The 27,771-nt window shown below is 37.0% G+C and overlaps 1 protein-coding gene across 2 annotated transcripts in view; it reads right to left on the bottom strand.

Annotated features, from left to right (window-relative positions):
• Positions 1-27,771, bottom strand: part of LOC134657851 (fibroblast growth factor 22) — a 179,799-nt gene that overhangs the window by 14,318 nt on the left and 137,710 nt on the right. For both annotated transcript variants that reach the window (XM_063513463.1, XM_063513543.1), the window contains exon 2: positions 4,113-4,216. In XM_063513463.1, coding sequence (XP_063369533.1) covers positions 4,113-4,216 — 104 coding nt within the window. The remainder of the gene's footprint in view (positions 1-4,112; positions 4,217-27,771) is intronic.

Raw genomic sequence — 27,771 nt, 5'->3', positions numbered from 1 at the left:
TGTTGTATCAGACTGTTCTTATAATATAAAAACTTAACTTAATCGAACTTTTATTATATTTTTAACATGTCCATATTAAAGTAGATAATGCTGCCCAATTAAGTGATTAGCAAATTTAACCAGTTGATTTAGCAAATCGGACAGTAAACATTTGGCATCCCGCCAGCCGAACAGTGAATGGGCGACTTAAATAGAGCTGCGCTCAAAACGAGTGAACGAATGATCGCCTATTCGTTCACTGGCCACAGCCGGCATAGACTATCAGGGTGATCCCATTAGGCAGGCGCTACACTACACAGCCGATAAGGGTGGAGTGACACCATTTATCATGGATTCCCGATTCATTAGCGCTGGCGTGCGTCTATTTGTCATACGTGTGGCCGTGGCCTTAGGAGGAATACTTAAGTTTGCTCAACTTTTCTTTACATATAGATAGCAGCAGTAACAGATAGGTATGATCAAAATGTAAACAGCTCTATTTACTTACAGTAAATACTTACTTACCTACTGCAGACCATACTGGTAACTATTCTGTATTCATATTGTGAGCACGATATTCTGAGTTTTTGTAAGTAGGTACATAACAAATGTCATCCTATGTACTGTTGCGTTCTTGGGCTGAGTATGTAAATAGTGAAAATGTAAGTATATTTTTCCGCTTTGGTAGAATATTTCAGGTGCATAAGTTATATCAAAGTTCTGAAGAAGTTGTTCTTTACGTTATATTATAATAGGTACTGCGTGAATTCTCCAAGATTGGCAAATAACCGAACCAAATGAATTGAATGACGTAACGATAATTAATAGGGCCAATAAATACAAATAAAATCAAGTATTCTTTCTTCCGTGATAAATATAAAGTTTCAAGAAGCTTACAATTATGGCAATTTGAGCTGAATCATTTTAAGTAAACTAACATCTTGCCATACTGTTTCCAATCTGATCGCTACACACAGAGGGTGTAAATGAAAATCCGCTGACGAAGACAAACGACGCAAACCGCCCCGTCAGTTATCACTTACGACCGTACACGTCTGGGCCGTTACATCACTTTGACGAACGTGATTATTTTTATAAAGAGCTTTATGACTGAAGCGTTAGAGTTGTTTTCCAATTGATAAGTAGTTAGATTATGACTTGTATGACATAAGTAATATTTGTTTGTTTTGATTTGTGATTCGCGGTTGTGTGTTGTTAAGGTCAGGGGTGGTAAAAGGGGAGTATTTCTGGCGCCGCGGTAATAGGACTATTAAGTTAGAGAAAATAATTATTGCGTTCCGGCGATATTCAATCAGAATTTAGAACCGACAGCAGATTTTGTGTCGGTAAATGAACATCTTTTATTTATTTTTTGTTTTGATTGTTCTTATTTGTTTTGGTGTCCAATATAAAAAAATATATATTGTTAGTTTAGTTTGCCAATGGCATTCAAGTTAAACGAACCCTAACTTATTTATAAAAAAAAAATTGTTGAAATGGTTTAATGTAGAATGGTGTGATAAAAGCAATGATGAATACTGAATAAAAGTGTCTGACTGTTAAGTACCTATATATGTATTTATAATTTGATTAACCCATTTGTATGAAAATCATAATAGAGTATTAACAAATGTATCAGTAGAAAGTGGATAACAATACCCCTGTTTATAGAAACACAATGGAAATTCCTACAATTAGATCAAGCAAAAGTAACCCTATTCTCAAAGTATCAAGGACTATATCGATAGTATTTCCTTAGTTCAATTGTACCACCCACAGTAACAGTCGAACTAAATAGATCACTTGTCAAACAATTCAATTAACAATAGCCCTTCCAATTGATATGAAAAAATACTTCTTAGCACCACGCTTACACAATAAACCACAGAACCAAATAACATACGAAAATCTCACTTAAAGTTTAAGCATTAAAGATTAAATGTAGAATTCATTTTGGTAAATTTAAATTTGCTACATAACGTTTTTACAAACAGTGGCTTCAATAAAAAATAGTTCAAATGTAAACCTTATAATTTCAAGTATAAAGTTTATAAATGATTTCATAAACAGTAAAACGTATTTGCTAAAATTGGTAGTAGGTGTCATTTATCCATAAGAAACACTGGGTTCTTTATAGTCGCCACTCGCCACAGTGCAACGTTGAAGAAGGTATTTTATCGGGAGATCGCTCGGCGATCGATCAACACTGATGGATTGTTATCCTTGGAGGTGAAAGTGCCTTGTTACTGTAATAGGGCTTTGGGCTACTTGGCTATTGTAGTATTTAACACTTCTCATTTTAAATTGTAATAATGAGTTGCTTGATCGTTATTAGGAGTCAGTGTAGAATACATTTACTTCTCATCCTATACTATTGAACAAGCAATATTTGTATTAATGTATTTAGGTACTTACACAAATATTCGTAGGCAAACCAGAACTGATGATCATAAGCCAAAGGAAAATTGCTCCACTGTCTTAAAATTAGGCAAGCCGGTGAGAATCAAAGTCTATGGATGCCACTCAATATAGGTACTTTTAAGTAATGTTAACGATAATAACGACGAACGTACCTACCTATACTCGTATAACAATTGAACACAAATCCTGTTGTTTCCGGATATATATTTGACACTGACTAGCCTCTGCCGGGGACTTCGTCTATGTGAGATGATGATGATCATGATAAAAACTATTCTATATTCTTCCTCGAGCTTCAAACTATTTCCATACTAAGTTTCATCTAAATCGGTTCAGCAGTTTAAGAGGGACAGACATAAACAGAGTTACTTTCGCATTTATGATATTAGTAGGAATTGCCAAACTTCTGCAGTTAAATTTTAATGACATTGGACACTTAGGTAGTTTTAATACACTTGAGATGAATGGCCGTTACTCAACGAAATGATCCCACATTATATGTTTATGGCGATATAAAACAAAACAAGTTGGAACAGCCTGTTCACTAACCGTCATCGCTATGATGCAATGGGTTAGGGTTATCACAAGTTTAAAAAAACAGAGAGAGATGATTTTTTTTTTCAGTCTCCCATTGACCACGAACGCTGTAAAAGGTTCGAAACATCGCGATGTATTTTATATTTTAAATTTAGTGTACGTGATACAATCCGTTTACGTATTAGTTTTACATCACTTGTAGTGTAGTTAATTTTGAGGTCTCATTAATGCATCGTTCGCCAAGGATGCTGCGTGTGAAATAAACGCCGCCCTCAGTTATGTATGGACAGTTTCTCACAACTTTTGTATGCTCTATATTTATGTTACTTACATGTGCGTAATGTGACTCTATGTTATATAAAAAAAACTATCATCTTTTTTGGCTTCTCTCGTGCGAATGGAAGTAAGACGGCAGAAATTTATCAGAGTGCCGAAATTATACTATAATGTGTGTGTGTGTGTGTCCAAAGAAGCTGGTATAGTGAACCGAAGCGCCCGCGCAGTGCAAGTAATCTCATAATCATGCGTCCACTCCCCAATTACTGGTGTAATAGGAAATGATTTTCTTGTTACATTAATGGCGCATATAAAGACACACACATACAAGAACACGCATACAAGACACAGGTTGACAATGGTTTAATAAAAAACTGTGATATTTTATTTATTGCCACAGCCAGTCAACCTTCGGGCGAAGCAGTTTCTGTACTATTTTGCATCGTACTTTGATATTTTACTGCTTTTGTAAGTACTAGACAAAACATTAGAAAGTATAAATTTTGGTGAAAAATCGTGGATCGGTGCAACACGATTGCAGATTACTAGCTGTATCTTGTAGATTCACCGAGGTTGGCTCAAAATGCAGGTACATACACTTAACTGCTTATACAGTTTACAATAATTTTTGTCAAGTTTTTAAAAGTACTCGCTATAAAAACCGAACAAAAGCAAGTAACAGAGCGTTTATATAAGATTGTTGTTGGATTAAAATTGTATGAGAACGTCAGAGTATCACACACTAGCGTCTCCCGAGCGTCGTTGGCGTCTAGTCAACTCTGGCTGCTGCTCGACGCAACGTTGTTGGCGCAACTGCGCAGTCATTTTCCAAAGCGCTGACTAGACACCGACGCTCAAAAGACGCTAGTGTCTCTCTATACATGTGCTCGGCTACTTACATGTGCGTAATGGTACCCGCAGGCATCCATGCAGAGGTAGAGGCAGGTGGCGACCCCCTGGATCGTCAGGAGGCCAACCTTGTAGGTGGCGCGTTGTAGTATTGCTAGAACAATGGAAAATATACTTTTAAAAATTAGATACGAGTCAGTAGTAGCTATGCAGAAAAACGTAACAAAAATAGTCAAAATCCACTATATGCAGACCTCAAAAAAGGCGGTAGCCGGGAGAACTAGGTGTGCAATTTTAAATCCGGAGGTCGTGGGTCCAAATCCTACTTGTATCAATTAGTTTTTCAGAACTAATAGTGCATGATATATAACTAGATATTCACAAAAAGCTTTTCGGTGAAAGAAAACGGCGAGGAAACCTGCATAAACATGTAATGACATTCAAAGGTGTAGGTACATTGTTTTAAGAACGTATACCTATCCCCAACTTCTGGGTCAACTTGGGTACAATGTAGTACATTTTCTCTCGTACAATGAGAAAAGACTTGCGCCCAGCTGCGGTACGTAAAAGAACATACAATAAGGTATATGTAGACTATATTTTGTGTACTTTGCATAGATATTTTAGACGCTAACGCAATTGCAAAGAGGAAGTAAGGATACAAAACCCCATTAGGGAAACAAATTCCCAAGCATTTAGTCAGTGAACCGCTACACTTCACTTTGCTTCATCTTTATGACGCTCGCGTTCCTCGCATTGCCGACTTGCTATAGCAATAAGTAATCTAAAACGGTAACATTAGCATAACAAGCCTATTCATGGGTAACGCGATTAGTTAGATCCTTTAGGACCAGCGCGAGTTAAGGGGGAGTGTAGGAATGTACAGAATGCGATCTGTCCTGTCCATTCAGCGGCAAATGAGTCAAATTTAATAGCGTCAAACCCCCTTATTCATAAAACTTAGCAAACATCTGTTAAATATTGTCGGTTTCTAACAAGCCAAATGTCAAACAGACAGATAGGGACAAACGATTATCAAAGGCTTGTTAGACTTAACAGACGATTAGCTGCATAGCATCCGCTCCTGACTTGGTACTTATGAGTACAACCCCCTTTTCACCCCCCTAGGAATTGAATTTCGAATGATTCTTTCTTAGGACCACTTACACCATCCCACTAACCCGGGGTTAACCGGTTAAACCGTTAACCCAAGTACAAATTATAATGGTAACCGTGGTAACTACAGGTTTAACCGGTTAACCACGTGTTAGTGGAATGGTGCAAGTGGGGCTTAGTGGAGCTCTACAACATTTGAAAATATTTCGTTTCAAACCTCAACTGGGATGATGATGATGATTGGTAAAAACTATCCATTTAAAAACTATTTTAATGTAAATGTTGCCCTTACATACCTTGGTTTAAAACGCCGTAAATAATCTCACTGCATTTTTTTCTGGTGTTTTAAGAAGTTTCAATACTGTCTACTGCGTTACTGTATATATATTTATTACGTTATGCTTAATGATAACTTTAACATTAAAGACATTAATTTCCGCATAATTGATTGTCTTTATAATGGAATGCCAAACGAAATATTCAATAGCTATTTGGATAGCGAAGAAAATCTCATTAACGTATAATTTATATGCATTTCGCTTTGTAACGTTAAAGTATACAAGCGATAAAACATTTACCAAAACCGAGTTTATGAATGAAGGATTGATACGATTAATAATTCACAGGCCAATTCGAACGTACACTGACATTAGATTGATATTTGAATCATATGATTTAGTTATCGTGCGTCTCGTCCGCGTCAATACATGTACGTACGGACCAGTACAAGCGAAATGTAGACATCAGTTAGAGCGTCCGCTAGCTGGCGTGGGTGCCCGGAGCGGGTGCACGCAGGTGGGTATCATGTCATTGTAAAATCCATTGCACGGCTGCACGCGCCCGGGCCAGTTATCTAAAGAGATCCCACACTAGTGTCTCCCGAGCGTCGGCGTCTAGGCGTCTAGTCAACTCTATTGCTGCTGCTCGACGCAACGTTGGCGCAACTGCCCCGCGACGCCATTTTCCATAGCGCTGACTAGACGTGCTAGACGCCGACGCTCGAAAGACGCTCGTGTGGGGTGGCCCCTAACGTTGCTCATACGTGCTCATACTATGTTTCGTACCCGCTCACCCGTTCCGCGCAACCGCGACAGCTACCTAGCGAACGGCCTTAGATGTCGTTCTGATATCAGTGTGCGTCCGAATTGGCCTGACAGTATACATTATTTGGTTTGCAAAGGCGACCTCGATTCGATTAATTTATGTCCCCAGTGCGATTGTTTATTGACAGTATTTAATTGATATTGATTTATATGTTTGTTTCAGATTTTCATCTATTATGTGATGATAAAAACTTTAATGGTACTAGTTATCATATTTATGTAGGTAGGTATATATCTTGTCTTAGGCCAGTCCGCATCAAGCGTATCAGACTATGCATCAAAAGTATTCTACTATCTATATTCTCTCACAGCTTGACAAAAAGAGATAGAGTTAGACCAAGCTAAGTACATACTTGGCAGCGATTTTGATAGCACGGGCTATGCAAGTGTTATGTATCTATGCAATCGCTCTAATAATCTAATATCCAGCAAACTACTTAAAAAAGCAACATCCCCTTATCGAATGTGTTACTTTAAAATACACTGTTTACAGCCGCGACATAGATGGCGCCACTTACTAAGCATTATTCGCAACAACGTGCGTAAAATGTAAACGTATTCATCTGGCAATAACAACCGAACGCACTTTAAACCAATGGTAATGCGCTCAAATTTGAACCTGAACTACGTTCATATAAGATCGAAAATTGAATGCTGTAGGTAGTTATTTTTCGTCGTTTAAGAACGTAGGTACAGTATTAAGGCATTTACACACTAGGATTAGCCGCAGTACAGGCATTAAAGTTGAAAGGAATGGTTCGAAGTCCATATTGGATGTGAAGAATCACTTTCGCTTTTGTGTCCAGTGCCTTGTTGAGAAAAATACATATGTGTAAGATTTTCAATCTTATTGCTTTTAATATATTGTGCCTATTGTAAAGGTTTGAATGAGTCACCCATTCAGGAACTCGAAATATCTTTCGTATTAACGTAAGAATTAAGTATTTTGTCAACAATGTAAATTTTAATTGCACTTTTTCAGCACTAAAGATCACTGAAAGGGAAAGTCCAGAAGGCCGCGTTTCTGATAATAATTAACATGTACCAAGAGGCTACACCTATCCTAGTTTTTTAAATGCCTAAACTAAAGAGTCAGACGAACCCCTCGCCAATAAGCCGCTTTCTCATTTTAAAAAGACATGCTTAGGTACCTATTAGACCTAAATTACATAAAACTTGAAATGAATATTACGTAACATATAACATATACGTAACATATACTGGTACTAGTTTGCGTTGTTAATATTTGTTCTAGGTACAATAGTAGTTTATGCAACAGTGATATAATAAGGGTTCTTAAAATTCAAGGGTCGAAGTTACAAAACGAGACGTAGTCGAGTTTTGTAAAAAAAGACCCGAGAATTTTAAGAACCAATTATGAGCTGTTGCATACATTACTTTTACTATGACAGCTGCAGCAAAAAAAAAAAAAAAAAAAAAAAAAAAAAAAAAAAAAAAAAAAAAAAAAAAAAAAAGATTTATTATTAAAAAAAAAGAGTTATTATTAAAAAAAAGAGTTATTATTTAAAAAAAATTGAGTTATTATTTAAAAAAAAAAAGAGTTATTATTGTAAATGAAAACATACCTCTTTCAATCAAGATGATCGGAACTTGTATCTTTAAAAAAAATAAAGCAGTTGTATTATACTCATAAGATGACTGCTAGCAGTCATCTTATGAGCCTATAGACAAAGCATTCAAATGACATTGCTTTAGATATCACTGTCAGTCATTTAATTGACACATTTAAGTGCTGGAGTAGAAAAATAAAATAGAGCGATCAGAAGTTTTATTATGTCACTAGTGTCAAACATATAATATACTAACCTCTATTACTTGAATATTTATGTAAAACTTGTTATTTCAGAATGTCATTAAAATGAGAGCGTAACTTCAATTGTATGGCGGCGGTTAGGTTCGTTTGACTCTTGATAACAACAAGACACTGGGAGGCAACCTCCCAAGCTCTAACCGCCTCACTTTCGCGCATCTCGCGCAGGAAATAAAGCAATTAGTAACCCGAGCCGCGCGCGCGCAGCCGATCAGATACTGAGATCAGCTTGCTCGATTTGAGACTATTACGGGTGCTGGATTAGCTTTAACATGTACAGTTGGCACCAGTAGCGGATCAAACTACGCGTCAAAAGTAGGTACTATTATCACTACACCTTATAAACCAGTCCCCCGCCGCGTCTATCTGTCTGTAAGCCTGTATGTTTACGATAAGGGGTCCCTTTGTTTCCCATAAAGTTTTAAGTCATAAATGTCATAATGTATTGTTTGTCATATTAGCATTAGTCAGAAAACTGAAACCGTTAACTTTTCAGGATTTTCGTAAGGTTATCATATACCGACATAGGTTAGGTTAGGTTTATTTTATGGCAGGATGACAGGCACGGGGACGCCTGCTATCCGTCACATACGAGGTCCCTGAGAGGGTTACCGTATTGCTACGGTCCAAAGTAAGGAGGCCACTTAGGGCCTCCGGAGGCGGTGGTCCGCCAACACGGACTGGTGCTGGTGGGCTGTAGAAGTAAAGCGCGAGCGTTCCTACAGCCCTCCGCTACAACACAATGGCGGCAGACGGGGGGGTTGTTTAGTGGGTAGACTCAGGGTCTCATCAGCCCCAAGGAGTCCCACATAACCACTCGGGTCCGTCCCCGCACCCAAGTGGTATGCGTAATTACGCAATGCAATTGCATTTTTCCCCTTCTTAATAAAAAAAAAGGTTTGTTTTATGGCCAATCCTGAAAAGTGACGCGTTTCTGAACCAAATGAATTATGACTAACGAAAATAATACATTATGACTTAAAACTTTTTGGGAAACAATATAGACCCCCACGATAAACTCCAAAACTACTGAACGGATTTTCATATGACTGGAAAAGGGGTACTGATTTTGAATACCTAATTAAAAGTTTTTATTGGGATTCCAGACTAGCTAATTTAGTATTTTCTAACTATAGCTTAAGATACTTTTTTGTAGCCATAAACAAGGCTAACATTAATGATATAATTACAGTTCTAGTTATTTTTAATATCTTGATTAATCAGAACGGTTAACAAAGCTTTTAACTTAGGCAATCCAGCATAAGTCTGTACCTGGATTTTGTACCATTTTAGGGTTCAAGTAATACTGTGGATGGGCTCATACTCCAGTGTTTTGTGAACATTATAGGCACTCTAGATGGACCCGCCTCCTAATCATACCGTATTATGTCGAAAAATCGTATGACCATACAAATTTCATATGAACATACGACCTTCTGAATAAACAGCGAGTCTTAGCTAATCGCTAATATGCCATTAGTAAGAATCGTGTCGGTAAAAAATAGATAAACTGCGATTGGTTTATAAGTGGGTGTATGGATTGTAAATAATACTTATAATCTGATAACTTAATTGCATAAATGTGTTTTTACTAGGAAGTTAACTTAGCTAATAGGCAAGTAGATAAAAACATCTAGTTTGGGTGGGAATCTGGGTAGGTACCTACTAAACAATAATATTTTGTTATAGATCAGAAGGCATTATAAAGGCTAATGAATTCTAGTAAGTACACTTTTTAAAATCTATTAATAACAAGCAGCATTACAGCGGAGCCAATACGCTGAAAAATTATAAAATATACCTACTAGTGGCTATGAGCTGTAGACCTCGCAAACCATCCATGGCTTGAATGGCTCTTGTGAAATTTTGCGCAAAATTTTACGAAAATCGAACGAATAATGGGACCAGAACATCCGGACATACGATAGCATTTTTGTCCAAGTAGAAACGGACACATTCGCTAACGCTCGGCCAGTTAAGAAGGGACTAACACAAAAGTTAGTAAAAAATAATCCGCGGTATTCGGAAAACAAGATCCGTTCTAGACTAGAGAACGATACGACATGTACTAGATACGTTGTAGTTTAGTTTTCAACTAGTTCTCTTTTGCAGCTCAATTCGGGCAACAAATGTCACTTTACGTTAAAATATCGTAGTAATATCTTGTGATACTCTTGAACGATTTCCGTTCAAGAGTATCTCCAGAATCGCGGAAATGTCAATTTTGCCAATCTTAAAAATATCGTTGTCGTATCTTGGTGATGTCTAATAGACATCTAATAGATATCTAGTTTCTAAATCCGAATTGGGCCCAATCTCAAAACATGAACAAGTATGTACTTATGTTCAAACCGCCACAGGCAAATACTTGGCCTTGCGCATCGCCGCTATAGCGCCGCACTTTCAGTTTCACAACACCGGAGGGCGACCATGATACTGGCTACGTTTAAGGACAGTCTCGATCTCGATGGATGATATCAAATCTCTGGATGTTTGTTGTTTAATCATGCCAAAACGGTTGGATTTGTTTTTATGCAATTTCGGGATTAAGTCATAGACACTTTTTACCCAGGAATTCATCCGGGGGTGCAATGAAAGATGTAATTTCGGGTATGCTTCTATGGCTAAAATTCTCAGCTACTATGAGATGCTTCAGACTAGCGTACTTAAATGAAGAAAGCAAAAATGTTAACCCACATATAAAAATACTTCTATTCAACTTGTATAATAAACGATGTACATACAATATAAAGTAGATACTTATTTTAGAATTGTCCTAATTCTCCAAAATATAGGTACGCACCACAGTCGATAAGTATATAGTATCGACAACTAGCGCTAATTCGCGCTAAAAAGCTGTGAATGAAGCTTCTCGTACAATTTGCCAACGCGAGACGGCCGGTAATGAGCCGCCATTCACCGATAGTGATGGGAATAGCTACCTACGTGAACTATCGAATCGATAAATACTATTTTTAATTTAAATGCAAATAAAACAAGTACCTATTCTTTTATAATTTTATAAACGTAAATCGATTACCTAGCTATTTTGTTAAAGTTGAAACAAATAAGGAAAACACCGAATTAAAAGCCCGGCAAGGAGTATTGAAGTTAGTTCAAGTCCAACTGAGTCGATTAGTCGTTGAGTGTTTTCGATATTTCTATTTTTAATTTACTTATAAAAATGTCACTCTCTAAAGACGTGAAAATCATTATGATATCAACATCAAGATTTTCATAAATAAAGTACATAAACCTTAATACTTACCCTTAGCACATATTTATAGACGGGTCTTAATACCCTTGCTCGATAAATAACAAACATTATCAAGTGTTTGTTAAAGTTTTGACAGGATGTCAAACATGACAACTTATTGTTTTTCCTCCTCCGACGTGTGATTAAGATTAAATATTAGAAAAATATTAAGTATTTTTGTAGGAATTATCGATGTCCTTGCCACCTCTAAACCACCCGCAGGTAAACCAGCAAATTGATTTCAAACCAGCGCCATAAGGCGCCATCGACTAGCAAATAACACACATTTGCAGGACTTAAGTGAAATTAAACGTAGTTTAAAACTCGATTTAATACTAGACCCTTACGCTCGACACTATGTAATTTACCCCAAGCAAAATAGAACTTTATGTCACAAGGATATAGTCTGTTTTAGGTTGAATGGAGACAGAGGATCTGATTTCCTAGCTATTAATTTGAACAGGGATGATGCGAATATCCGCATCCGCATCCGCAACCGCGGAACTTCCGCATTATTTTCAACATCCGCATCTGCATCCGCATCCGCATAAAATCGATGCGGATTTAATGCGGATGCGGATGTGGAACAGGTCGGTACAGGAACGTCGTAGCATCGGCGTAAGTGCTAGACTGCTAGGTAATTTAGTCATTAGCCAAAAAAAACTATTAGAAATTAGCAGTCAAGCGTGAGTGGGACTTAATGTACGGAACCCTTGGAACGCGAGTCCGACTCGCACTTGGCCGGTTTTTTTTAATAAAAATTACTAAAATGTAATATTTGACGTTTTTTATGTACCTATCTTGACATCCGCATCCGCATCCGCATCCGCGGATGTCAAAAAATCGGCATCCGCAACATCCCTAAAATTGAATGCTTACAATGATAGCTTGAATATTGGTTACTTTTGATATGTTTGTGCGGGCTGTTTACGCATTCCGATGGCAGAATGCGGTTTTGCTTGTATATATAATTTTTACGGTTTAAAACTGCAAATTATTAGTAATATGTTGAGAATTTAAGATTGTGTTGTAGGGACGGAGACTTACAGTAATTATTTCTCAATACTATCATACAATGTCACTGTAAAAATGTACGTAAGCCTTTTTAACATTACATTGATTTTAATCACGGTTAAAACACAAATTTGCATGAGCAGAATTTAATACGATTTTTTTTAGAAGGAAGAGCGTTTTAGCCAAATTATAATTACTTACAGGAAAATGTAACGACAACTGTTATAGGTACCAATTTTGTTTACACAAAGATTTTTTTATCTTGATGTGCTAATTAGTGTCTAAACCCGTCATAAAAAATAATTATCAGTTATGAATGCAACGTAAATATACTCGTAACTATTTACGTAAAAATATGACGCATTTAAAAATATAATCGGTCATTTACTCGTACGTACAATCTCGACATTTATCTGAACTTATGTCACAGTTTAATGCACTCCACTAATACTCAGCACTGAAAAGTCTGAAAAAGAGTCACAATCTACGGATTATTTTTATACAAAGTTACCCGTTTTCAATGCGATTGCATGAAGCAAAGAGTGCGAAGTCATTGATTATCAAATCGTAGCTTGGACACACCATTTTGATTGACAGATCGATAAAGATAACGTTTAAACGAATTAGGATAGATAGGTAAGTATGTAGGAGAAAGGAATTTTGAGACATTTGTGGAAGAATGAAGAAATATTGCGTTAAGATTATTATTTCAGATTTTCTTGGCTTAGTTAATGAATCTCCTGCTCCAATTCATAAGGTGCATCCTGGTGAGGTGCATACACACCGCAGTTATCTTTTGTAGAGACCCGGTACCTATTCATAAGGTGCATCCTGGTGAGGTGCATACACACCGCAGTTATCTTTTGTAGAGACCCGGTACCTGTTACATTGTTGCACAATGTTGCTCCACAGTTGCTACACAAAAGTTAACAGCGGTGTCAATGCATCTATAGACTTCAACGCGCTCAAAAATATCTGACATAGTTCTCATAATAGGTAAAAGGGTCGATATTTTAAGACGAACTCCCAATCATATATCTGATGACATGACTCTTTTTATATAAACATTTACTTTCCAATACATATAAAGCATGACGACATCTCTCAGTGATTGATAAATCGAATGTGCCTATAAAAGTACCTCGAAACACTTTTCGGAACTTTGATCCCCCATAACCTATTAATTAAAACATTAATGCTCCATTTGACTACGAAAGTTTCTGATACACAAACCTGGGTCCATGACCATAAAGATCGTGTCGACACTTGTTTTTGATATTATTTTTATAAGCTCTAAAAATAATGTACAACCGCCCACGTAATCAAAACTTGCTTAATTTCGACTTTATTTCAAACCGAACAGGGTGGTAAGTTGGTAACTTTTTAAACTGTGGTGTCTCTTTGTTGAAGATTGTACACGGACGACTAATGAAATTATTTCAACGAGATAAACTACGGATAAGCCGAGACGGTTGTCTTTAATAATAATTATGGTGAAAGTTCGGTAGCTGTCAGAAACGAGTCTTGGCACTTAGATTATGAACAAAAATATTTGGTCAGTTTCTTAACGTGTGGAATTTGAGCACCAGTACGTTTACCTTAGTTCTGATGCAAGATATTTTCATGAAGGAGTGAAATAACTTAGACAAAACAAACGTATTGAAATTGAAACTGTGAACCACAAAATAGGCGCTAGTCGTCGAGTTGCGGAAAAATTGCGCGTGAAAAGATTACTAAGTTGTAGTACAGGACTTCGGTAGTAGAAATCGCGCGTGATACTAAGTTTACTAAGTTGTAGTAGGCATTGGACTTTTACGGTAGCAATAGCTATCTAGAGCATACAATTTGTTAGTATTCAGAAGGCAGTTCCCGCGCTCCGTATTATCTAATCTATTTAAGTCAGTGGATTACGTACAATCATATGACTATTATGACTGTAGTGTAGACAGGGGCCTTATTCGACATGCCAATTTTGACGTCGCATGTTGAAGTTCATTTGAATCTGAACTATCGTGGGTTGTCGAATAGGTAAAGATCATTATCTGTCAGTGAATCTCATGTAAACAAATCATTTCATCGCTAGACTTGATTGTCTATTGGTATGGCCGCCATGTTTGGATTTATGACATTTAAAAGGGGATTCTATGGCATAGAGTAAACTGCATTTCTATTTTCTATAGTTTTTTGATTCCTCTACTCGACGCAAGATGGAGTTAACAGTCAAATTTTGATCTTGGCGTTATAAAAATAAACCACAAGAACATGACATGCAGTTGCGTTGGTGTAGATCTATCATGAAAACGAATATATGACAATTGTCCAGAATTAAAAAAAAACTTGACAATAAACATACAGCAATACATATACCACTAAATGTCAAAAAGAAAACAGATTTATTATAATTACTAGGTAACAAATTATATATAAAGTTTAAATTTTAAACCAATCGTTGTGGTTCTTAGCAATGAACTTCTTGTAACTTGAAAACTGTGAAAAATATCATTTGATATTACACCAATTACTTTATGGTGAAGTAAAATATCATGAGTCATGAGGAAGACGGAGTAGCCAGTAGCCACAATAAGCTATATTTTTGTCCTCTGGGTTAGATGGCAGTGAAATAGGGAGAGATAGTGAAGAATGCGGCAAAATAAGCATTTATTGTGTTGTTAGTAGTTAGTAGACTAGTTTTTTTTTCTAAAAATGAAAATTGACGCAACAGCAAGCTCATAGCCCCCTATGAGCCAGTCTATTAGGTGCAGGCTTAAGGGCTAATCCCGGGGGAAGCGGAGCGTCGGCGACTAGCTGGTGCATCTGCTTATTAACCTCTTCTCACTTTTACCTCAGGTCCTTTGATTAATAAATTAAGGTAAAATTCGTAAGAACTAGTGCCTGTGTCATATTCTAAATTGGACGCTATGCCTAATTAGTTGTTATAAATTAAATAAAATAATTATTTATTTAATTAAATTTATAACAACGCAACGTGGGGTTATTCATGATGAATTTTAATGGCTTATATAAGACAGCGGTCGTATATTGCCTTAGAAATTTGGATTTTGTCAGTTTGAATGAACAGCAAACTGGAGACATTGAGATTAATTTTAAACTTATTATTTTAGGTGTTCGTAAGAAATAAGGTATTGACAGACATTGACGGAAAATCGCGAAAACCCGGCCAGGTGCGTCGGACCACGCAAAACGGAGGAGGATTCCATACTTACTTCTTCTACCATGTATCCATATGCCAAAATAGCAATAAAAAAGCCGAACAAAAATACCGTTTCTTCGCAGCACTAGATTTCAGTCCTTTTTTTAGAAAAGTAATATGTTTAGGTACATAATATATATATGTAAGTAATTTTGTTATGTGAAACTTATATGTTGTGTTACGAGACTTACGAGTAGGTAACTTTAAACTTTAACAGCCTAACAGATCCCAATAAGACCTAGTTTACCCTCTGGGTTGGAAGGTCAGATGGCAGTTGCTTTCGGAAAAACTAGTGCCTACGTCAATCCTTGGGATTAATTGTCAAGAGAACAATAGGTTCTCATGATCCGTGGCAAAATCGAGATAACGCGAGGAAGAATAACTTTGTCACAAGAATATTTGGCCAAATATAAATCCTTATTTTAATACTCTCGTGTATTTGACCTACCTACTCGTATTGAGTCGTATTTTGCCACCTAGTAGCCTCGAATTGGTTGTTATATGTGGCTTTCCATAAATTAAGGGTCCTTATGCTTCAATAAGGACGTTTTCATGGGGTCCCGTTGTTTCCCATAAAGTTTTAAGTCATAATGTATTGTTTGTCATATTATCATTACTCATAAAACTGAAACCGTTAACATTTCAAGATTTTAGTTAGGTTATCCTAACCTAACCTAACCTAACCTATCTAAGGTTAGGTTAGGTTAGATTTGTTTTATGGCAATCCTGAAAAGTGACGCGTTTCTGAACTAAATGAATTATGACTAACGAAAATTCGAGCAAACAATACATTATGGCTTAAAACTATTTGGGAAACAATAGAGACCCCGTTTTCATCTGAAGTTGCAATAGAAATTGAAAAAGCCACATTTTTTCAAGCTTTTACTTAGTTTTATCTGTCCCGTTGGTTGTCTGTCTGTTCCAATGTGGTTCCAATCAAATCATGCAAATTAAATCCCAACAAAAACATAAATGTGAAATGAGAGCCAAGTTCAATATTGAGAATACGTGTCGTTGTTGACTCGCCGACAAAAGAATTGAGATCTATATGGGTGCCAAGTTCTGTGCTGTGTAGAAAATCCTGAAATTATAAAGGATTTGTCTTGGCTAGTTTTTAACAACAAACCAAGTTTTTGAAAAACTAACAGAAAAATATATATTACCTATATGCCTATACGTAAAAACTAGCCAAGACAAATCCTTTATAATTTCAGGATTTTCTACACAGCACAGAACTTGGCACCCATATAGATCTCAATTCTTTTGTCGGCGAGTCAACAACGACACATATTCTCAATATTGAACTTGGCTCTCATTTCACATTTATGTTTTTGTTGGGATATCATTACTTTTTGTACAGAAATTACTATAGTATTCATCATGAAAGCAGTTTGCCTAAGCTGAAAAGGAGACCCTCGCTAACGCGCGGTTAATTGCCAAAAAGTTTCAGTTTCACATTTTTTCTTTTGTATACGCTTTATAGTCTACTTTCATTCCAAATATCAAGTTTCTAAGTAATCTAGAAGTGGGTTAGGTTTTTGGTCTATAAGTTTTTTTTTCCATCGATATATCAATAATTTCCAGTTTTCAGATTTTTCCCTCTATATGCACCTAATATTCTACCTTGATGCCAAATATCAAGTTTCTAAGTCATCTAGAAGTGGGTTAGGTTTTTGGTCTATAAGTATTAATTATTTTTTTTCCATCAAAATATCAATCATTTCCAATTTTCACATTTTTCCTTCTATATACACCTAATAGTCTACCTTGATGCCAAATTTCAAGTTTCTAGGTCACCTGGAAGTGGGTTAGGTTTTTGATCTATATGTCAGTCAGTCACAAAAATGCCGGTTTTTAAACGTTAATTTATCAATAACTGTTTGAGCTATGTTTATGAAATAGTGTATTTTGAACAAGCTAAGGGACTTGAATACATGTGCCAAATTTCATGTGTGTAGGTTAAGTAGGTTTCAAGTTGTGAAGGGGTCAAAAGTAGCTCGAAATGGTTCGTGTAATATTACACACGGTTGCTGCGTCGCCAGTTCCTTTTTCTTTGAACTTGGCTGGACACGCTACCGCGTGTCTAGATTTGACCCACTTCTCGGGTGTTCAATGAAGCTGAAAATTTACATAAGTACATAATATGTAATATGGGTGACAATACAATATTTTTATGGTTACCATCGAGTTGATCTGATGGTGATGATACAGACAGTGGTCTTTTAAGTCTTTTTAACTTTGTGATAAAACAACGCAACTTAATTATATTTGAAAATATTTAAAGAAAAATACAGTCAGAAATTAGAAATATTGTTATCTAACCTCTCTATCACTCTTGCATATTCGAGCGATAAAGAGGCAAATAGCTGAGTTTCGATTTTCGCACTTCCCGATAGGCCCCTTTGTAAACAAACCGCCTTGATGTGTCTATGTCAAATTATTAATTGTCTGTGAAAACTTGTTAAAAAAAGTTTAAAGCAAAGGCGTAGGCAAAGAGTAGTATAATATGTATATAGCTGGTCAACCAAATCTTGTCAGTAAAAAAAGGCACGAAATTCAAATCTTCCATGGGACGATATCCCTTCGCGCCTACATTTTTCAAAATTGCCGACTTTTTCTACTGTCAAGATCTGGTTGACCAAGTATAAAAAGATAAAGATAAGATAAAAGATAGTTTATTCAAGTAGGCATAATTACAATGCGCTTATGAACGTCAAATAAAGCTAGGTAGACCGGCTCCAACCCTACACCTCTGCCCCGAGAAGATTTAAATCCCCCCTCAATTGGAGGAGGGTATCCCAATATGGGACCGGCAACAAACTCGGCGGGACACATCATCAGTATACCTATATAGCGCTGGCGGTACACCGAGAAATTCAGTAAAATGCTGCAAATGATGTTAAAGGTATGAAAATCGGTACGATTGATCTTTAGAACATTTGAAACAATTTGACCCGAAGCACCAACAAATAAAAAAAAACGAGAGGAGTTATGACGTCATCTTTTTTGTAAGGAATAAAAAAATATTGTTTAAAAACCTATCGTGTTTGGTATTAAACGAAAGGGCTTTCTGAGCCGATTCCAAACATATATCACATCATTACATTTCAGTATTTTTTTTAAATTATAATATAAATAATTTTCAAAACATACCAATTAAGTTTGGGATTCTCCAGATACAATACGGTAAAAAATTTTTTGTAAAATATACCTCTAATCTTATACCTAATATCCTCATATCTAACCCTAATAAAGCAATTTTGAAATTATATACATTTAGGTTTTTTTTTTATTTTTCAATTTTACATAGTGTGATCTATGAATCTCTCAGTTAAATATTTAAAAAGAAAGCATAAAATTAATATATAACGGTTTTTTTCAGAAAGTCGCTTATATCTCGGAATCTATAAGTCGTAGTAAAAATTGTCTATGTAATAATTAAGAAAGAATTAACCGAAAAAACTCACCTTTAACGTCCCCCCTTTCCCGAGTTCTCCACCCCCCACTCATCTGAACTTTTTCTTACTTAAAGCTTAGATATTACCAAAGGAACATGTAATAGTATTTTATGCAACTGTTGTTTAAGAGAGGTCAAAAAAGGCGAGTGGCGTGAGTAACAATAACAACAAACAACAACCGAAAATTGTTAATAAAGACGCCACTAGTATTTTTTGACTCGGTTAAACAACGTTGCATACAATACTTTTTCTACGACCAAGCACTTACTTTGAAATGCAATGAAATAATAATAAAAATGCCTGTGCAATTGCGGACGAAGTAATGATGACGAACAACTATCGGAAATATATCCTGAAGGACGGTACGGTCGACATTTGTCGGGCATGCCGCCGTCCCGGAGAGTCACTCAGGCATATCATTTCCGGTTGTTCTCATCTTGCTAACGGCGAGTACTTGCACAGACAATCTCGTAGCCAGGATTATTCACCAGCAGCTTGCTCTTCTATACGGCCTTGTGGACCGCGAAGTACCGTACTACAAGTATTCACCTGCGCAAGTTCTCGAGAATGGTCGTGCCACGCTCTATTGGGATCGATCTATCATCACTGACAGGACTATTGTAGCCAATAAGCCTGACATTGTGATAATAGATCGATCGCAGCGCCGGGCCGTGCTCGTTGACATCACCATCCCCCATGATGAGAATCTCGTGAAAGCCGAGAAGGACAAGTCCAGTAAGTACCTAGACTTGGCTCACGAGATAACCGCCATGTGGGATGTTGATTCGACGATCATTGTCCCGATAGTTGTTTCAGCGAACGGTCTAATAGCGAAGAGTCTCGACCAACATCTTGAGAGACTCTCGCTAGGTGGTTGGATCAAGGGTCAGATGCAGAAGGCGGTGATCTTGGACACGGCGCGGATAGTCCGCCGGTTCCTCTCTCTGCAGCCCTGACCACCGGCAGCTTGGGCCTTGCCCCGCTGCTGGCGGCACCCTAGGTTAGGTTTTTTATAATATGTTTATACGTATTTTGTATTGTTTTTGTATTTTATTTTTATATCCATATTATAAAATAACCTAGCCTAAGAGTTCAAATAAATAAAAATGGATGATGATGATTGTTTCATGTCCTAATGTGATAGGTTGTTCAGTGCGTGGGTTTCTTAAGGGGAACGAAAATTTCATTATTTTTGCGCTACAACGCACGGGTTAGGAGATACAGCCCTATAAATATTTTTCTTCCTCTTTTTCTTTTTTTTTCTTTTTTTTTTCTTTTTTTGTGTTTTTTAAATCTTACTTAGAGGTTTCTTAAAGGGGAACGAAAATTTGATTATTTTTGCGCTACGACGCACGGTTTAGGAGATACAGCATTATAAAGTTTTTTTTTGTTTTTTTTAATCTCTTTTTTGTGTTTTTTTTTAAATATTAATTAGGGTTTCTTACAGAGGAATGAAAATTTTAATATTTTTGCGCTACGACGCACGGTTTAGGAGATAAAACCCTATAAAAAAAATTCTTTATTTTTTTTTGTTTTTCGTGTTTTCTAAATATTACTTAGGGGTTTCAAAGGGGAACGAAAATTTGATTATTTTTGTGCTACAACGCACGGTTTAGGAGATACAGCCCTATAAAGATGAAAATAATCGTACCATTAACCAAAACATGTCTATGGTTTACTCATCTGTCAGAAATGACAATTAAAATTAGGTTGGAAACAATGTATTCCATACAATATTTTTTAAATGGTGATTACACGAAGTATCGTAAAAGTGCCAAAAAGATACTGCGTGTATGCACAAATATTTTTTTGGGGAATAGACTAAAGACTTGTGTTGATAACTATAAGTTAGGGGTTTAAAGGTGTGTGCACGACCCTTTAAATGACAAATAAAAGTACGGGAGTAGAAAAAGCAAGTTTCAATACTCTTATTTTACCCGAATGACATTATTACTCGTATTGAGTAATTCGGCAGGGCTATTATTACACTTTGTAAAATTGAAAATTTTTAAAAAAAACCTAAATGTAAATAATTTCAAAATTGCTTTATTAGGGTTAGATATGAGGATATTAGGGATAATTTGAGGTATATTTTACAAAAAAAAAATTATGGTATTGTATCTGGAGAAGCCCAAACTTGGTATGTTTTGAAAACTATTTTTATTATAATTTAAACAAAATGACTGAAATGTAACTATGTGATATATTTTTAGCATTGGCTCAGAAAGCCCTTTCGTTTAATACCATACACGATAGGTTTCTAAACATTTTTTTTTTATTTCATACAAAAAACATGACGTCATAACTCCTCTCGTTTTTTTTTATTTGTTGGCGCTTCGGGTCAAATTGTTTCAAATGTCCTAAAGATCAATCGTACCGATTTTCAGACCTTTAACACCATTTGCAGCATTTTACTGATTTTCGCGGTGTACCGTCAGCGCTAGAAGTGGGCAGCAAAGAGTAGTATAATATATATATATATATATATATATATATACTCTCCTGGCCGATTTCGACCACGGCGACTGTTTTAACTCCGCTGCTGAAGACAGGACAGTCGGCAGTCAACGTTTGTTCCTAATAAATATAACATTGATGAATCAAGGCGGTTTGTTTAAAGAGGGCCTGCCGCGAAACCAATTTCGTTATCTGCCACCATTAAATTTCGCTCGTATATGCAAGAGTGATAGAGAGGCAGATAACGAAATTTCCCCCACCCCCCTTTGGATGGTTCTTGTTTGAGTTATAATGTCACTGTATTGAGGACTCAACCTTTCCATTTTTAAAGTGTTTTTATATCGACATGACACTGGCTACTGTAGTAAATGCCAAAAAAGAAAAAAAAACGCTGTCATAGTAACGAAAATAATAAACACGTCAATCGAAATAAACAACGTAATATCCAAGAAAAATTTGCAAAATAGTATATGATAAATATGTAAAACATCATTAATTATCGAATTAAGATTACATACAACTTTGTGTAAAAAAAATTGAGGCAATTATACAGCCCGATTATACGGGTTACATTTTGAAAAAGATGATTATCTTGGAAAGAAGAGTAAATATACATAGGTGAACATAATGGTGAACAAAGGTATAGTAAAATAGGTAGGGACATAATTCAGGGTTTGCTTGTCTGGTCCACGCATGCTGTACCTATCACGACCACGGCACGGCCGTCTCCTGCTAACTTTTCGCTATAATAGTAAAATCATAGGTCTAATACCTATGATTTTAATATTATAGCGAACAATATTTCATGTTCATGATCTCGAATTTAAGACTTTAGCTTAGATTTATGGCGTGCGGCCTAGCGCGCGTTGCCTCTATGAGGAGCTGTCAAAGCGCTTTATATCTGTATGCTTTTGATGATGCGGATCAGCATTCTTATCCAGCGGGGCAAGCGGCCAGCCTGCAGAAGGGCACCCTACCGCACTTGGTAGGTCACTACACTCACTACCAGGATTTAGGGCTAATAATTTATTTATAAGTTTTTAATACCTTTAAACGAGCAATTCTTGTATATGTATTTATTTATTTATATGTATAATATATTTCGGGGATCTCGGGAACGGCTCTAAACGGATTTAGATGAAATTTGCTATATGGAGGTTTACGGGGGCGCAAAAACGATCTAGCTAGGTTTTATCTCTAGGAAAACGCGCATTTTTGGGTTATTATATGTTTCCAGAGCAAAACTCGGTCTCCCAGACATTAAGTTTTTAATTTAAGTGTTTTTATCATGTTTCATATTTAAACTTACAGATGTGAATCACCAGCAGAGTTTTTGGAGAGGTGTGGTTTTCTTATTTCCTGTTACCAACCTGAAACACCATACCTACCTAAATATCAGAAAATAATAAAGTGAAGAAAATTAAATAAAGTTGAATGCTTAAAAACTTTAATGTTTTATTAAAATTAAACGAAAAAAAATGTGTAAACTGAAATAGATCAATTTTTTTTATTTGTAGTTGAATAACATATATGTATTTAATCTCCTTTAATTAAAAATCATCTCTGAGTAGATACATATTAAACAATAGGTACTTTTAGGTCTTGGTAGTAATGTTAGGTCTTATGACCTACTGTATTTGACTATATTACTTACCAAGACCGGAGCCTGACCTGTCAGTCGCCAACTATTTTGATGCTCTTTGTAGGTAGCATCAAAATAGTTGGTGACTGACAAAGTTACCAAGTTACTAAGGTAGTAGGTACCTATATAGTAGGTAGCAGTAGCGCAATATTTAGTCAAAATATTTTGACTAATTTAAATTATTTTTATGCCAAAAAAGTAATACAAGCTATTCATGTTCCACTTAGTAATAAAATACGGACTTTTCTGAATATGTGGTTTACGAAATGTGTTAAGGTACAACTTGTGGTTTATTAACGTGGTTTAGAAATAGGCAGCTTGAGTTGAGAGAGGTGATGAGTAAATTGTTTCATTTTTTTACAATTTTGAGCGTTTATAGGAGAATGTGTGGAGCAAGCATTATTTGACGTGTAGGTGTGGGTTCAACAAAAAGATCGCTTGTCAATAAGGCATTCTTGCTGTTAAAATTCAATTATTAATAGCCTTTATCGACCATCAGCAATGTAGTCCCTTTTTGATTGATGGAAATTGTCACGTAAGTTCCACTACTCGCCGCCGCATCGCCTACAGCGCATTCGTTGGTCTATCGCTCACAAGATGTCATTAATTCATGTAAACTTACGTACTGAAAAAAAAAAAGTTTTACTCTTTGCTATAAATTACCCTTTCGCACGTCAAAAACTCCAAGATGGTGCCGAAGGTCATAGAGAACCAAGTCTACCTTTGGAATCATTACTTGTCAAAATTTGACATTAGCAATCCACAGTTACGTGACAACCAAACCAAACCATTATAAACCTTAAAGTAATAATAAAACAAAGTTGTTTTTTGTTAAATTATTGTTTGTACCAAATGAACTTCAGCACTTGATGAACTTCAAATGAACTTCAACAGTTGAATTTCAAATGACGCGAAATTTGACAGTTGCACATGTCGAATAGGGGCCCGGACGCATACCAGTCACATGCACATACTAGTTTCAGCTGTCTTGCCCTCCACGAGGAAATTTCAATTTAGGTGCCAAAAGCAATAAAGCTTTTTGCGATGCATATTCAATTGCAAGACATAAACGAGTGTTAGAATTTATGCATTATCTATATAAATATGTATATTAAAGGTAAACAAAATATTGATAGCTTTAAACGCACAAACTCATTTCTACATAGATTACTTCCAGAAAAAAGAAGCTAATTACTAATTATACAATGACAAGAATTCACTTATTGATTTCGAAACGTACATATAAAAACTTAAACCCTTGTGTATCTATCAAAAAACTATCGTTTACAATATAAACCGTATTATTAAAATCTCAACCTTATGATTTACACAAAAAGATCTAACTAGATCTTGATAATAATAATAATAATAAGCCCGCAGGGCAGCTTGTGGCGAGCTGTTGGGGAGTAACGACCCCACGGACCCGAGTGCTCCAGTGAGTCGGTCAGGGTCTTCATCTCCGGCGTGTCTTCGTTGGTCGGAGTTGAACCCCAAGGGGACCCGCAGAAGTCTCGGCTCTGGCTTGCCTTAATTGGCCGTCCAGAGAGGAGTCGTTAGAGCTATATGCTCCAGGGGTGGAAGTGTTAAAGGGCATAACGCCGCGAGTAACTTCGGAGAAAGCGCAGCACACCTCTCGACACCCCTGAGCCGCTCACGCCGGTGTTGCGCCTGGCCGTCTTTACGATGGCGCATCAGGTGCCCATCTAGCGAGTGGCGAGTCACCGCCTGCCTCGATAAAACTGTATAGTACAATGTTATGGCAGGTGTCCGCAACTCTTAGCAATAGCCCAGTCGTATTTTTCAGCCAAATTTAAACCATAGACCAGGACTCTTTACATTTTTCTACAATAGCCTCCAATGCCTGCTGAAACCGGTTTATGGGTATCTATTTATGTACCCATGAATGGGTTCCAGCAGGCGTTCTACATGACATCAAAGCTCTCCGAACGGCCTCTACGTGTTGGATCTATATCCCCACGCACGCCTTATAAATGACCGGGCTTAAAAACCCGAGAGTTTGTAACGGAGATACAAATAATAATAATAATTTATCACTGACAGGACTATTGTAGCCAATAAGCCTGACATTGTGATAATAGATCGAGCGCAACGCCGGGCCGTGCTCGTTGACATCACCATCCCCCATGATGAGAATCTCGTGAAAGCCGAGAAGGACAAGTCAAGTAAGTACCTAGACTTGGCTCACGAGATAACCGCCATGTGGGATGTTGATTCGACGATCATTGTCCCGATAGTTGTTTCAGCGAACGGTCTAATAGCGAAGAGTCTCGACCAACATCTTGAGAGACTCTCGCTAGGTGGTTGGATCAAGGGCCAGATGCAGAAGGCGGTGATCTTGGACACGGCGCGGATAGTCCGCCGGTTCCTCTCTCTGCGGCCCTGACCACCGGTAGCTTGGGCCCTGCCCCGCTGCCGGCGGCATCCTAGGTTAGGTTTTTTATAATGTGTTTATATGTATTTTTTATTGTTTTGTAAGTGTTTTTATATTTTACTTTTATATTCATATTATAAATAACCTAACGTAAGAGGAAAAATAAATAAAGGGATAATAATAATAGATTTAATGTTACTCGTAACATAGCGGCGAGCGTAGCAAATCGGAGTTCTATATTACTCACCGCAATACCAATTGGCGAGTAAGGTCATAATGCTATCTCCTTTAGCCTTGTTAAGACCAACCAAGAGTGAAAGAGTAGGCATTATGACTTCAGTCGCCAGTTAGTATTGCGGCTACTATAGTTTATTGACAGAGTGATTTGTTCCGTTTTTTGTCGGGCCGGTAGCTCGACCCCTTGACGGGAACTAATTGTGAAGATTGGCTTGTATTGTGATGTATGGGATTTTACTCGCGAATATTTATTGCTTTTTAGGGTTCCGTACCCAAAGGGTAAAAACGGGACCCTATTACTAAGACACCGCTGTCCGTCCGTCCGTCCGTCCGTCCGTCCGTCCGTCCGTCTGTCACCAGGCTGTATCTCACGAACCGTGATAGCTAGACAGTTGAAATTTTCACAGATGATGTATTTCTGTTGCCGCTATAACAACAAATACTAAAAACAGAATAAAATAAAGATTTAAGTGGGACTCCCATACAACAAACGTGATTTTTGACCGAAGTTAAGCAACGTCGGGCGGGGTCAGTACTTGGATGGGTGACCGTTTTTTTGCTTGTTTTGCTCTATTTTTTGTTGATGGTGCGGAACCCTCCGTGCGCGAGTCCGACTCGCACTTGGCCGGTTTTTTAATGCATCTAGCTAGAATGTCACTTTAAATATCGTTCATCTTACAAGATCCTTCTCTCAAATTGAAACTTTTTTGTACGAGTACTTGTTTGGATAGAAGAGAACCGAGGTCCTAAAGACGGGTAGTATTTGCTATTTTAAGTCTTCTATTCTCACGGCTCGGTCACGACATATGAGCGACTTGCGACAGCGGCAGCGATAACACAGCGATCGGACCTTTCGTCCCACTTATGGTCGTCTTGTCGCTGTCGCCGTCCGTCGCAAGTCGCTAATGTCGTGGCCGAGCCAAACAAATGCAAACGTATAGCAGCGGCCTTAGTGCACGCTGCTCAAATTACTCCTGACCCCGACGCCACGCTGCACGCCCCGCCGAACGCTCCACTTCGAGCGTCTACTCAGGCCTTACACTAAGACTCCTAAGATATGTGAGTGTCAATTAAGTGACAATTAGGCATCGCTATCTGTCTCACGATCACAATTTGTATACCACTATTGCGGTATGTTTGACCAATTGTAGCGGCACCCGTTTCGGCCGTTTGACACTTATTGTTAAGCAGATTGAGACAAATGACCAACGACTGTGGCTATGATTTCTTGTGCCTACATTATAAAAAGTGGTGACGAAATTATTTTTATCTCTATTTTGACACTAGTTTTTACTGGTATGATTTCTTCGAAGCAGTTAAATTAAGACATGAAACTTGACATAAACATTAAAGTAGGTAACATATATGTTTCATAAACTTGACATAAACATTAAAGTAACATGTATGTTTGGTACTTGTTTTCGTTGATAAAAACTGGTAATTAAAAAGAATAGAGCGAATGGAAGTTATTTATGTAAAACTTCTACTTACATATTACAATTTCTAGCAACGTAAAGTACTTGAATATTCATGTCGAATATCATGTTATTTCAGAATGTCGTTTTAAAAGTAGAGCGTATCTTCGATTGTATGGCAGCGGCTAAATTCATGTGACTCATAGTATGTAGTTAGCAAAAGTATTCGCTTAGCACCCCTGCTGCAGCTTGCATATAAAAATGTATGCAAGGCTTGTAGGTAATAGTTTTGCTGACTGACTGTACATAATGTCCAGTTGTTGCTGTTAGTACTCACACGTTTGACGTGACGTTTGTTGACAACCTAATTTCTAAAATGGAACTGTAATGAGTATGAGTAACGGACGGAATTCCACATACACGCACCTTAAACAAATTGTTTTCAAAACACAACATGTATGTATAGTTAGGACTATAAAGTATACGTAGCTAGGTACTTATAAAAATATGAGATTGGACATTTCTGACCCTTTATTTTAGACACGTGATCGTGAAAAAACTTTTTTTTAACTGTAAT

The sequence above is a fragment of the Cydia amplana genome, chromosome 1 (assembly GCF_948474715.1).
Source record: "Cydia amplana chromosome 1, ilCydAmpl1.1, whole genome shotgun sequence".
Lineage (NCBI taxonomy): Eukaryota > Metazoa > Arthropoda > Insecta > Lepidoptera > Tortricidae > Cydia > Cydia amplana.
The sequence above is the reverse complement of the archived record's forward strand: the minus strand, read 5'-3'. Positions and strand labels throughout refer to the sequence as shown.